At 45.6% G+C, this 12,658-nt stretch overlaps 1 protein-coding gene and 1 non-coding gene across 11 annotated transcripts in view; both read left to right on the forward strand.

The window, feature by feature from the left end:
* Positions 1 to 12,658, forward strand: part of SAP130 (Sin3A associated protein 130) — a 206,214-nt gene that overhangs the window by 59,612 nt on the left and 133,944 nt on the right. For all 10 annotated transcript variants that reach the window (XM_063915874.1, XM_063915876.1, XM_063915879.1 and 7 more), the window contains one exon: positions 7,904 to 8,028. In XM_063915874.1, coding sequence (XP_063771944.1) covers positions 7,904 to 8,028 — 125 coding nt within the window. The remainder of the gene's footprint in view (positions 1 to 7,903; positions 8,029 to 12,658) is intronic.
* Positions 9,880 to 9,998, forward strand: LOC134912435 (5S ribosomal RNA). Its single transcript, XR_010176974.1, has one exon. It is a non-coding gene; the product is annotated as a 5S ribosomal RNA (ribosomal RNA).

Genomic DNA, 12,658 nt, shown 5'->3' on the forward strand with positions numbered 1-12,658 from the left:
GACATGTGAGACAAAATATGTCGTTTATGTGATCCAATGCCCCTGCAATAAAGTATATGTTGGAAAGACTATCAGAATGCTCAAAGAACGCATGGCCCTGCATAGGTCATCAATTAAAAAAGCGTTCACTAAAGTCGAGAGTTCTACTCCGCCAGTTGCAAAGCACTTTGTTCACCTTGGACATCATATTAAAGATCTATCATTCATGCCCATCGATCACATACCTCCACCAAAGAGAGGCGGTGATCGTCACAAGTTGCTACTACAGCTAGAATGTCGATGGATTCGACGCCTGGACTCCCTTTCGCCTGCGGGGCTTAATGAAGAATTTTCTTTTGCACCTTTTTTGTAATTTTTTATTTTTTATTTTTTTATATGTACACATGTGGGCCTGGTAGCTGTACATCTGGATCCATTGTCCTGTTTTGATATATTTTTTTCATCCTTTTTTTATTTTTTATTTGTTTAAGAATTATATATTTAATTGTATATATGTTGGAGATTATGGTTTACATTTAGATATTGGTCAGTCTGCTATCTTGGTTTTTCTTTTGGAGCTTAATTATTATTATATTATGAAAGCATAGTTTTATTTTTAGCTAGCAATTGAGTTTAAAACTCAAATCAAGATTAGTTCATCAATTAATGGATTTGTTTATGACTGGCTATCTATATGTTTTATTTGCCCAATATGTATTATGTTAGCTATTCATATTTTTTTCATTTTTTTCATCATTTTCACGAGTGACTGTGCGCCTCCTATCCTGCCCCCGGAAACAGGTACAGTGCCCACTCAGTTCCGGAGGAACTTGTCCGTCCGGACTCATTGGGTGCCTCCTGCGGGTCGCCACGTGTGACGTGTTGAAGATGACGCGGGGCACGGGGGCGACCTGTAACACGTGGGCGCGGCCTCGGAGTTTCTCAGTCCAGGGAGGATAGTGTCCGGCTCCATCGTGTGTACACACATGATGTGCAGCGGACTAATTCTTCCCCGGGCGTCGCATCCGGTTCACGTCACGGCTGTGGCGCATGGAGGTGACGTTGTTTGCGTCCACGTGTGACCGGGTGCAGGTGCGATGGCTCACAGGTAAGTACACTACACTGTATAAATTACCTTTGGTAGCTCAGTGCATTAGGCACATGTCACTTTGAAAACTGACACTGCGGTGGGCAGTGTCCAGCACTATGACACTTTACTCATTCCTATGAAGAAGCTAGTCGAAACAGCTGTCGGAATGTTGAGTATTCATTGATTTACTTTATGCTGCTATCATAATGTGTGCCAGATGCTTGCTACTTTTAAAAAAAACAAAAAAAAAAAACAAAAAAACTTTGTGTTCCTTTTGTGAACAGTAAAACTTTTCTTGCATTCAACAAGTGTGCTGGTTTCTCTGGGTTTAATCCCTCTGGTGGTTATTCTTGGAACTTTTTCTATCTATATATCTATATCTATATATATATATATATCTATATCTATATATCTATATCTATATATATATCTATATCTATATATATATATATATATATATATATATATATATATCTATATCTATATCTATATATATATATATATATATATATATATATATATATATATATATATATATATATATATATATATATATATATATATAGAACATGGAAGCAGCCCGGCACTCCGTTGTCCCCGAAGGGGTATTGCTCCGGTGCCCTCCTAGGGGTGCGGCAACCCCAATATGTACAACAAGGGAGAGACGGCGGCACTCAGAGACTTTCACTTTCAAAGGTAATAAAGCAAAGGGTGCATTTATTGGTCAACGTTTCGGGGGACGGACCCCCTTCTTCAGGACACTGCAAACTAGTGATTGTGCAACAAAAAACAACTTAAATACCTTACCTGTACCGCGAACCTGCGTCCACGTCCCAGCCGTCCGGTGTACGGAGCCCGCGCTTCCGGCAGCGTGTGGCATGCAGTATCCGGAAGTTGCGTCATCCCGCGCCTCGGACCTCCCAGTGACGTGGCTGCTGACAAAGGAAAGACGGTAACCATGGAGATGCGACGCAGCGTCGCAACGCTGCGCTGCCTCACAAAACATTTGTGACATGTAGTGCTGAATTAGAGCCTACCAAAACTAATGTAAATGAATACATGGAAAAATGCATAAAAAGCAAGTGTGATGCCATACAATGGATAACAAATAGATAACAAATAGATAACAAATAGATAACAAATAGATAAAAAATAGATAAAAAATAGATAAAACATGGATATTGGAATGAACAAACAATGCTAGTGTATAAGTGAAAATGTGCAGAATTACACAAAATAGTGACTGCTAATAACCCAGCGGGGTCCAAATTGGACCATGTTGGGTCCTGTCACAACAAGACTGGTCGGACCAAAGCTCAATAAATAAATATACAATGGAGTAAAGATAATCTCAACATCATTAAACATCAAACATTAAATGTATAACAGGTATCTTGCCCAACTCATCCCTAAAACCTAACTATCTGTGTATACCTTTGAGACTGCGCATGCCTGAACTGGATTATTGAGAACAGGACGTTAACAGGGTACATGCTTACATCTGTCACCCTGACTAAAGGAAACACTGTAGATTCAGCTGTTCATTGAGGCCCCTGGGGTAGATGGTATCTAATTTAAAGATCCATCGGGCCTCTAATTGTAATAATTGGGCCGCTCTGTCCCCTCCTCGGACAGAGGCAGGGACATGGTCCACTATCTTGTACCTAACCGTGGCCAGGCTATGCCGCATCTGGACAAAATGGCGTGCGACTGGTTGGTCGCTTTTGCCAGTGTTGAGGGCAGCCCTGATGGCCGACCTGTGTAGGGCCATTCGTTCCTTAAAAAGGCATTGTGTCTTACCGACGTAGTATAGACTGCAGGGGCAGACCAACACATACACTACATGTGTAGAACTACAGGTCAGTGGCCATCGGATACTTATTTTTCTCCCTGTGTGGGGGTGCTGGATGAAATCTCCCGTGAGCATATAGCTACAGGTCGTGCAGCCTAAACATTTGAAGCAGCCGGGCTTCCGGCTCAAAAAATGCTTGGCTGCCGTAGCTGTTTTAAATCCCGAAATGTCATTTTTGACCACAAGGTCCTTGATGTTGGCACTGCGAGTATAGCATGGCATGATTCTAGAGTGTTTCAAAGATGGTAAACCCGGATCAGAGCTAATGATGGGCCACATCTGTTTGACCCTCTTATTAGTCCTGGAACTGTTGGTGTTAAATTCATTAACCCAAGTTATTCTGTCAGTGTTAACCTTGGGGTTTTCCCCTTTTAAAGCCTCACACCTACTAAGGGCCATGACCTTTTTACGTGCCTGTTTTAAAATGTCATTGGGATAACCCCTCTGACGGAATTTCTCAGACATCAGATCTAGCTGTTGTTCAAGGTCCCCAGGGTCGCTGGTGATTCTGCGAACCCTGAGGAACTGAGAAAACGGCAAGCCTCTGACCAAAGATCTAGGGTGGAAGCTGTCGTAACGAAGCAGGGAATTTCGATCGGTGGGTTTGCTATACAGTGATGTATGGATCGTGCCGTCCTTCACTGTGATTTTGATATCCAGGAAGCAAATTTCTGTAGCATGTGAAGTGAGTGTGAATTTGACCGGACTGGTTGATCCATTGTGTTCCTCTATTAAAGTGTAAAATACCTGGGGGTCGTGTGTCCAAAACAAAAATAAATCATCTATATATCGAAAATATAGAGAAATATGGTCAGCAATGGACGTCTGTTCAAAAAACAGTCCACGTTCTATTTCCCACATGTAGGCATTAGCCAGTGACGGAGCCACTGCCGACCCCATTGCACATCCTTTCTTCTGTATGAAGAACCGGCCGTTAAACAAAAAATAATTATGTGTAAGTGTAAACTCTAATAACGTGATGAAAAAATCTATGTCAGGCCCGGTGTACAGTGGATTGTTGGTAATGAGGTGTCTTACTGCCGTGAGGCCAGCTTGGTGCGGAATGCACGTATATAAGCTGGTAACGTCTAACGTGTGTAATGTAGTGTCTGGATCAACCGGCCCAAATTCAACCAGCTTCCTCAAAAGCATGTTGGAGTCCTTCAGGTGGGTGAAAGTGGCCTGGATGCAGGGCTGTAGATATGCATCCAGGAAAATAGCCAACGCCTCACACAGTGAACCCCTGGCGGAAATGATAGGCCGGCCAGGGAGGTGTTGGGCGTTTTTGTGTAGTTTAGGGATGGCGTAGAATATGGGGGTGACTGGGAACCTGCAACATAACTTATTAAATATTCCTTGAGAAATGAGCCCTTCAGACAAAGCTGAACTTAGGAAGTCATCTAGCTCAGATTTAAACTCTAAGGTGGGGTCAACTGGCAATTCGCTATATGTCTCACTGTCAGCCAATAGGCGGTCACATTCTGCAATATAGAAATCTGTATCCAAAACGACAATCCCCCCACCTTTATCAGCTCCCCTAATGACTATGTCCTGTCGCCCCTGGAGAGACTTAAGGGCCAACTGTTCTTCTCGTGTGAGATTTTTGTTAGTCCAGGGGGCAGGTACATCCTGGAAACCATCCATTATCCGGGTGAAGGTCTTGATGGACGGATTCGTGGAAATTGGGTCAAATCTAGAAGCCATGCCAAGTTTCCTAATCTGCGGTGGCAGACTTGATTTAGCTGGGGGCACGGTGGATTTGTCAAAATGTTCTCGTAATTTGAGAGTTCTGTTAAACTTGTAAGTCTCTACTTTCCACTTAAATTTATCCGGGGACTTGGTGGGGACATATGCCAGTCCTTTGGCTAAAACAGATGTCTCTGCCTGGGAAAGAGGCACCGAGGACAGATTGAAGATAACATCTGTGTCTACCTTGATGGTTTCCAGGATGTACCTGCCCCCTGGACCTGACCCCACCTTAGAGTTTAAATCTGAGCTAGATGACTTCCTAAGTTCAGCTTTGTCTGAAGGGCTCATTTCTCAAGGAATATTTAATAAGTTATGTTGCAGGTTCCCAGTCACCCCCATATTCTACGCCATCCCTAAACTACACAAAAACGCCCAACACCCCCCTGGCCGGCCTATCATTTCCGCCAGGGGTTCACTGTGTGAGGCGTTGGCTATTTTCCTGGATGCATATCTACAGCCCTGCATCCAGGCCACTTTCACCCACCTGAAGGACTCCAACATGCTTTTAAGGAAGCTGGTTGAATTTGGGCCGGTTGATCCAGACACTACATTACACACGTTAGACGTTACCAGCTTATATACGTGCATTCCGCACCAAGCTGGCCTCACGGCAGTAAGACACCTCATTACCAACAATCCACTGTACACCGGGCCTGACATAGATTTTTTCATCACGTTATTAGAGTTTACACTTACACATAATTATTTTTTGTTTAACGGCCGGTTCTTCATACAGAAGAAAGGATGTGCAATGGGGTCGGCAGTGGCTCCGTCACTGGCTAATGCCTACATGTGGGAAATAGAACGTGGACTGTTTTTTGAACAGACGTCCATTGCTGACCATATTTCTCTATATTTTCGATATATAGATGATTTATTTTTGTTTTGGACACACGACCCCCAGGTATTTTACACTTTAATAGAGGAACACAATGGATCAACCAGTCCGGTCAAATTCACACTCACTTCACATGCTACAGAAATTTGCTTCCTGGATATCAAAATCACAGTGAAGGACGGCACGATCCATACATCACTGTATAGCAAACCCACCGATCGAAATTCCCTGCTTCGTTACGACAGCTTCCACCCTAGATCTTTGGTCAGAGGCTTGCCGTTTTCTCAGTTCCTCAGGGTTCGCAGAATCACCAGCGACCCTGGGGACCTTGAACAACAGCTAGATCTGATGTCTGAGAAATTCCGTCAGAGGGGTTATCCCAATGACATTTTAAAACAGGCACGTAAAAAGGTCATGGCCCTTAGTAGGTGTGAGGCTTTAAAAGGGGAAAACCCCAAGGTTAACACTGACAGAATAACTTGGGTTAATGAATTTAACACCAACAGTTCCAGGACTAATAAGAGGGTCAAACAGATGTGGCCCATCATTAGCTCTGATCCGGGTTTACCATCTTTGAAACACTCTAGAATCATGCCATGCTATACTCGCAGTGCCAACATCAAGGACCTTGTGGTCAAAAATGACATTTCGGGATTTAAAACAGCTACGGCAGCCAAGCATTTTTTGAGCCGGAAGCCCGGCTGCTTCAAATGTTTAGGCTGCACGACCTGTAGCTATATGCTCACGGGAGATTTCATCCAGCACCCCCACACAGGGAGAAAAATAAGTATCCGATGGCCACTGACCTGTAGTTCTACACTTGTAGTGTATGTGTTGGTCTGCCCCTGCAGTCTATACTACGTCGGTAAGACACAATGCCTTTTTAAGGAACGAATGGCCCTACACAGGTCGGCCATCAGGGCTGCCCTCAACACTGGCAAAAGCGACCAACCAGTCGCACGCCATTTTGTCCAGATGCGGCATAGCCTGGCCACGGTTAGGTACAAGATAGTGGACCATGTCCCTGCCTCTGTCCGAGGAGGGGACAGAGCGGCCCAATTATTACAATTAGAGGCCCGATGGATCTTTAAATTAGATACCATCTACCCCAGGGGCCTCAATGAACAGCTGAATCTACAGTGTTTCCTTTAGTCAGGGTGACAGATGTAAGCATGTACCCTGTTAACGTCCTGTTCTCAATAATCCAGTTCAGGCATGCGCAGTCTCAAAGGTATACACAGATAGTTAGGTTTTAGGGATGAGTTGGGCAAGATACCTGTTATACATTTAATGTTTGATGTTTAATGATGTTGAGATTATCTTTACTCCATTGTATATTTATTTATTGAGCTTTGGTCCGACCAGTCTTGTTGTGACAGGACCCAACATGGTCCAATTTGGACCCCGCTGGGTTATTAGCAGTCACTATTTTGTGTAATTCTGCACATTTTCACTTATACACTAGCATTGTTTGTTCATTCCAATATCCATGTTTTATCAATTTTTTTTCTATTTTTTATCTATTTGTTATCCATTGTATGGCATCACACTTGCTTTTTATGCATTTTTCCATGTATTCATTTACATTAGTTTTGGTAGGCTCTAATTCAGCACTACATGTCACAAATGTTTTGTAAGGCAGCGCAGCGTTGCGACGCTGCGTCGCATCTCCATGGTTACCGTCTTTCCTTTGTCAGCAGCCACGTCACTGGGAGGTCCGAGGCGCGGGATGACGCGACTTCCGGATACTGCATGCCACACGCTGCCGGAAGCGCGGGCTCCGTACACCGGACGGCTGGGACGTGGAGGCGGACGCAGGTTCGCGGTACAGGTAAGGTATTTAAGTTGTTTTTTGTTGCACAATCACTAGTTTGCAGTGTCCTGAAGAAGGGGGTCCGTCCCCTGAAACGTTGACCATTAAATGCACCCTTTGCTTTATTACCTTTGAAAGTGAAAGTCTCTGAGTGCCGCCGTCTCTCCCTTGTTGTGTGTGTGTGTGTGTGTGTGTGTGTGTGTATATATGTGTGTATATATATATATATATATATATATATATATATATATATATATATATATATATATATATATATATATATATATATATTTATATTATATTATATTTATATTAATTATATATTGCGGAGGGGACACACACCTACTCAGCATGGCAGCCCTGTCTACCAGCAGCAGGATTTACAGAAACCCGGCAGCTCCTAATCCGAACCCTGGTGTTTCTCATTTTGACGGCCTTTAAACTAGTTGATTATAAAAGTTTCAACTTCAACATCAGTGCACTGTGTTGTGGTTTTACTTACTTCTTAATATAATGTTATGACCGTTTTATATAATTTTCAAATGCTGACATTTTATTGCATTATAATGTCTTTTTGCTTAGTCTCGTCCACCAATAACCACAGCAACTTCAGTGACCCCTGCTGTAGTGGCCACGGTATCAGCTACTCGAGCTCAGTCCCCGGTTATCACCACCACTCCGGCCCATGCTGCAGAACCAGTGCTGAGGTAAGTGAAACAGTTAAAATATTGGCTAATTGTATTTTTCTCTATATGTACACTTGAGTGTTTATTTCTCCTTCATCCACTAGGGGCCACTGGAGTGTAGTTACAATGGGGAGATAGTAGGTGGTATTGGTAGCTGGCACTTTAAAAATTCTCACACTGTGGCTAGCTCCTCCCCTACTATCTCCCCTCCAAGCCAGTCTTAGTTAAGTGCCCGAGGTAGCTGGTTCACTTGGGTTTAGCTGAAGAATTTTCTTCTTTTTTCTTTATTATTTTATTTTTCTTACACACACTCACAGACTGGCAGCTCTGCCACTGCCAGTCTGCACCGTGGGAGCTGCCGGCGGGGTCCCATCGCAGCTGCGTGCGGCTAGGGATGGGCCCCGGCTGAGGGAGACACTGAGCTCTCCTGAGTTGGCGGACACCGCTGCGTGCGGCGCGTGTCGCGGCCACTCCATCCAGCAGAAGATTCCGGCAGCATGGCAGCGGTGAGTATCAAAAATGGTCGGACACCGCTGCGTGCGGCTTGTGTCGGGACCACCCCACCACAGAAGATTCCGGCTGGACGCCGCTGCGTGCGGCGTGTGTCGGGGCCGATCCACCAAGAACACAGTGGTGAGTGAAGTATACTTTATTTGTGGTGGCTATGTATGTTTTTAGAGCAATCTGTTTATTGTTGTACAACCCACTCCAGAAGGGCTCTCTGGGGCTGTAATGTACTTTATTGTATCCTTACCTGTCCTCCTCATGGAGAAACAGACAGGATGATTGGGGGAGGCTGAGTATGTGTTTATACAACCCTGACTGAAAAACGGGTGTGTGTCATTCTGATAACCCTCTGCTCCCCCAGCTCCCCGCACCCCCCGCACAGATCCCCACTCAGCGCGACTCACAGAGCCGGCACAGGGATCCCGCTCGAGCGCAAAGCAATGTTTAAATTTGGCGCCTTGTACGGAGGGGGCGGAGCTAAGTCCCGCTCTGTAGAGCGAGCTCAGCGCTCCCTGCTCCCAGGCGGCGACTCGCGCTCTGTTCAGCGCAACACTCCCCGGCGGCGGCTAGCAGATACAGGGCTCTACTAGCGCTGTATAGCGGGCTCAGCGCTCCCCGGCGGTGACTCGCAGGCCCAGCGGAGGGTACAGCTCGCTTCCCGCTTAGTTTTGCAATAAGGCGCCATAGCCGGGGGGCGGAGCTAACTCCTGCTCTGTACAGCGGGCTCAGCATTCTCCGCTCCCCGGCCACTGTTATAGTGTAATAGGCATTTATGTGAGTTTAATGCACATGGTGCTGGGGAGAATGTGATATAGTCAGAGTGGCTCAGCACTAATCCAGTTATCCACTATATAGATTTTATCGCATAGCCCAGAGGAGTTTCACTCTGGCGGCCATTTCCTCCCTGCACAGACCTGGCTTCATATTTGCAGTGTCTCCTATAGCCCAGTGGGCTAATCTTGCATACTCAGAGACAAATACAAATAAAGTCCCAGGTATATTAACAGTTAACCCGCTTTACTCAGTGGGCTCCCAGGTCTCCCCATCGCTAGGCAACAGCTCTGGGATTTGTAACTTTTCGATACTTCAGGCTGCTGAAATATAGATACATTCCTCCTGCAGTAGAGTCCTCTACCCAGCATTTTCCTACTTGCAAATCAGGGAACCTGCTCTATTACAGTAGCTGGGACTCAGCTCAATAATAATTAAAAGGATCTACTGTGCAGTATTTATTTACCTACGGTGTGTGTGTATATATACATATATAGTTATGTTTGTGCATGTATATATATAGATATATATATTTAGGTGCGTGTAGGTATGTATATAGATAAATCCATAAAATACCAGATATAGGGGATAAAAGCCTACGGCCACACCACCCTGAACACGCCCGATCTCGTCTGATCTCGGACACTAAGCAGGGTCAGGCCCGGTTAGTACTTGGATGGGAGACCGCCTGGGAACACCAGGTGCTGTAGGCTACTTCCGCAATGTTTTCTAATAACAACATCTTGCACATAACATTTTCCCCCATCTTTCTCACAGGCTGGTCACCATTTTGAAAAGCCAGCGGAACCTCAGAGAAACATCTGGTGCACCTTAATTAGCGGTACACTAAATACAGGGCGGGGTGTTGCCTTCCCTTTATTATTCCTTCTTGTCACTAGTTACTAATGCTATTTGTAATTGTGGAATGCGTGTAAGGCATCAGACAAATAGCGCTGCGGCTCAGTACGCTAGTAGCGGGTATCTGAACAGGGGTTTGAATCCAAACAAAACTTTAAGGAGAACTCCTATAGCCTAGGGCTAAGACTCCTGTCCCACAGCGCAGCGTTGCTGGTTCAGGTCTCCGCTGCTCCAGAAAGTTTATTTTAATCGTATCGGTCACTACACATTATAGTGCAGACCTTACGTAGGGCTCTGTTTATTTAACCCACCTTTTCTCCTTTCGTTTGTCTCTCCTGGGATAGTCGAAGAATTCCCTCTGAGGTGTGAGGTATGCGGCGGAGCCATCTGCTTCGCCCTCCACGCACCTGCACACCCCTGTTTGATCAATGATGCAGGTAATGTCACTATTATCCAGACAATAGCTCATCAGGTAAGCCCTTGGACTTTGGTTTCCAAGGTCACAGGATCAAATCACAGCGGGACCAAACACACCTTTCCAAAAATAAACTTTGCTAACATTCCATGCATTACTGATGTCTGTTTTCTGTGGATCTGAACCAGTGTCTCAGAATATACAGGTACATAATACAGCAGTTCATCTGATACTGCAGGTAAAGGAGGAGGACACGTCAAGTCCATCAGGGTTCCACGCCATTGACGAAAATGACAGCGACTGGTTCAGTTTCGGATGAGCTGGGCAGGCTCCGGTAGGCGGCCGACAGACACCCGAATACACAATATCAGGTATCAAACAAGGTTTGTTTTCCTATCTTTTCCCCGCAGATGGCAGGAGATGGTATCAGAACCTCTCTAAGGTATACACCTCGGTGTATCGCCGGTCCATCAAGCCGCCGTTTTCCTGAGGCAACCTTGCTCAGGGATCCATCGACATATGCGGCAGCATGGTTCTACCGTATCCGGAGCAGGTAGGTTGGGGAACAATTGTCCTCTAGGTTACAGGATGCTTCGCATCAGGATCAATTGATACTTTGATACAGGTCAGAATCACGATTCTGCTTTATGTTCCTTGGAGGTCTCCATGTCTACAGACTCGGACCCTGCATCTTCGCTTGGGCTGTCTTAACCCGACGACCTCTGGGGCTGCGACAGTGACAAGTAAACATGAAATCCTACGGGGCAGATGGTTCTGGGGAAGGAACTTTCTGCAGGATTTCTTGAACCAATGGAGGTAGGTCCACTTTGATTTCTCCTACTACTGCCCCAGCTCCAAGACAGACCTTTACTGGTCTTCCCTTTAGATTTTTTCGTGCCCTTTCAGGTTTTTGACTCCACACGGGTGATATCTTCGTCGCCAGGGGTTCTCAGGGTAAAAAGGCTGAAGCAGAGGTTCAACATCCTCAGTCCAGTCTGATTTTATGTCATCCTATACACCCATTACACCTGCAGGGTCCCAGGGTAGGCGCAGGTCGATGGGAGAAGGCTTGGGCGGTTACAACCGTCTCAGGAGTCCCTCGGCATGGGTCGGCTGATTTACGATGACAAGAGTCATACTGCAGGCTGCGCTCCATAGGTTTCTAACCGCAAAGGGTGTTGATCCCTGTTTTACACATATCATTTGAATTAGGACAGTTCTCAGGCCTTTGTTTTCTTTTCACGTTCCGAAGCCAAGTGGCTCGGACAGGCCTATTCTGGCCTTACAATCCTTTTAGTCTGTGATTGCTAGTTTAAACAAGAAAGGGAGTTTTACGTGTCCCTTGTCTTCAGAGATGCCTGTTTACTGATTTCCGTTGGACAGGCTTTTCTCAGATTCCCCCTTAACAGGATTCTCATTTTCACTGTAAGTCCTTTACTCTTCTCTCTTCCGCTCCCACAGAGTTTAGGAAGATAACAGAATAACCCTTTTTCAAGGGCAGTGGGTGACGTTGGTTCCCTAATGGGACAATTTACTGCTACTATCCCACTCTGTACATTAGGTGGCTTCTGAATATCCGGAGGATCCACGAGCTTCTGATTCGACACAGATCCAATTTATGCTCCGCATAGACGTTTCTCAACACGGTCCGTCAGAGGTTTTTTTCATTCCTCGGCACCAGAGACTCTATTTCTTCAGTCAAGTTGCGACGTAATGAGTGGTCGCCTCCATTCCTCTCGGAACGTGGGACAACAATCTTGTTTCCAGATCAAGCCACCAGGTCAGACTCCTGGGTGAGGGAACATGCCCCGGAGTTTTGTCAGCTGGTCCGCTGTGGGCGGAGATTTCGGATCGACCTCAGGGCGTTCTGACTGACTCTTTAACCCTTTATTACTCTCGGACGGCAGTAGCCGTGGAGGCCCTCAGGGCTCCGGGGAGTTTTCTGGTTATTCTATCCTGCCTCCTTTTCTATTTCTACTTCATGTTCAGTAACACAGGAGGGGATTATGCGTGCTAGTCCTCTCGGTGGCGCTGGTTGGGCCACGCATGACTTGAAGATACAGATACGCCTGTTGTCAGTAGAGGAGCCTTGGCTCCTAC

This window comes from Pseudophryne corroboree, chromosome 4 (assembly GCF_028390025.1).
Source record: "Pseudophryne corroboree isolate aPseCor3 chromosome 4, aPseCor3.hap2, whole genome shotgun sequence".
In the NCBI taxonomy this organism is placed as follows: domain Eukaryota; kingdom Metazoa; phylum Chordata; class Amphibia; order Anura; family Myobatrachidae; genus Pseudophryne; species Pseudophryne corroboree.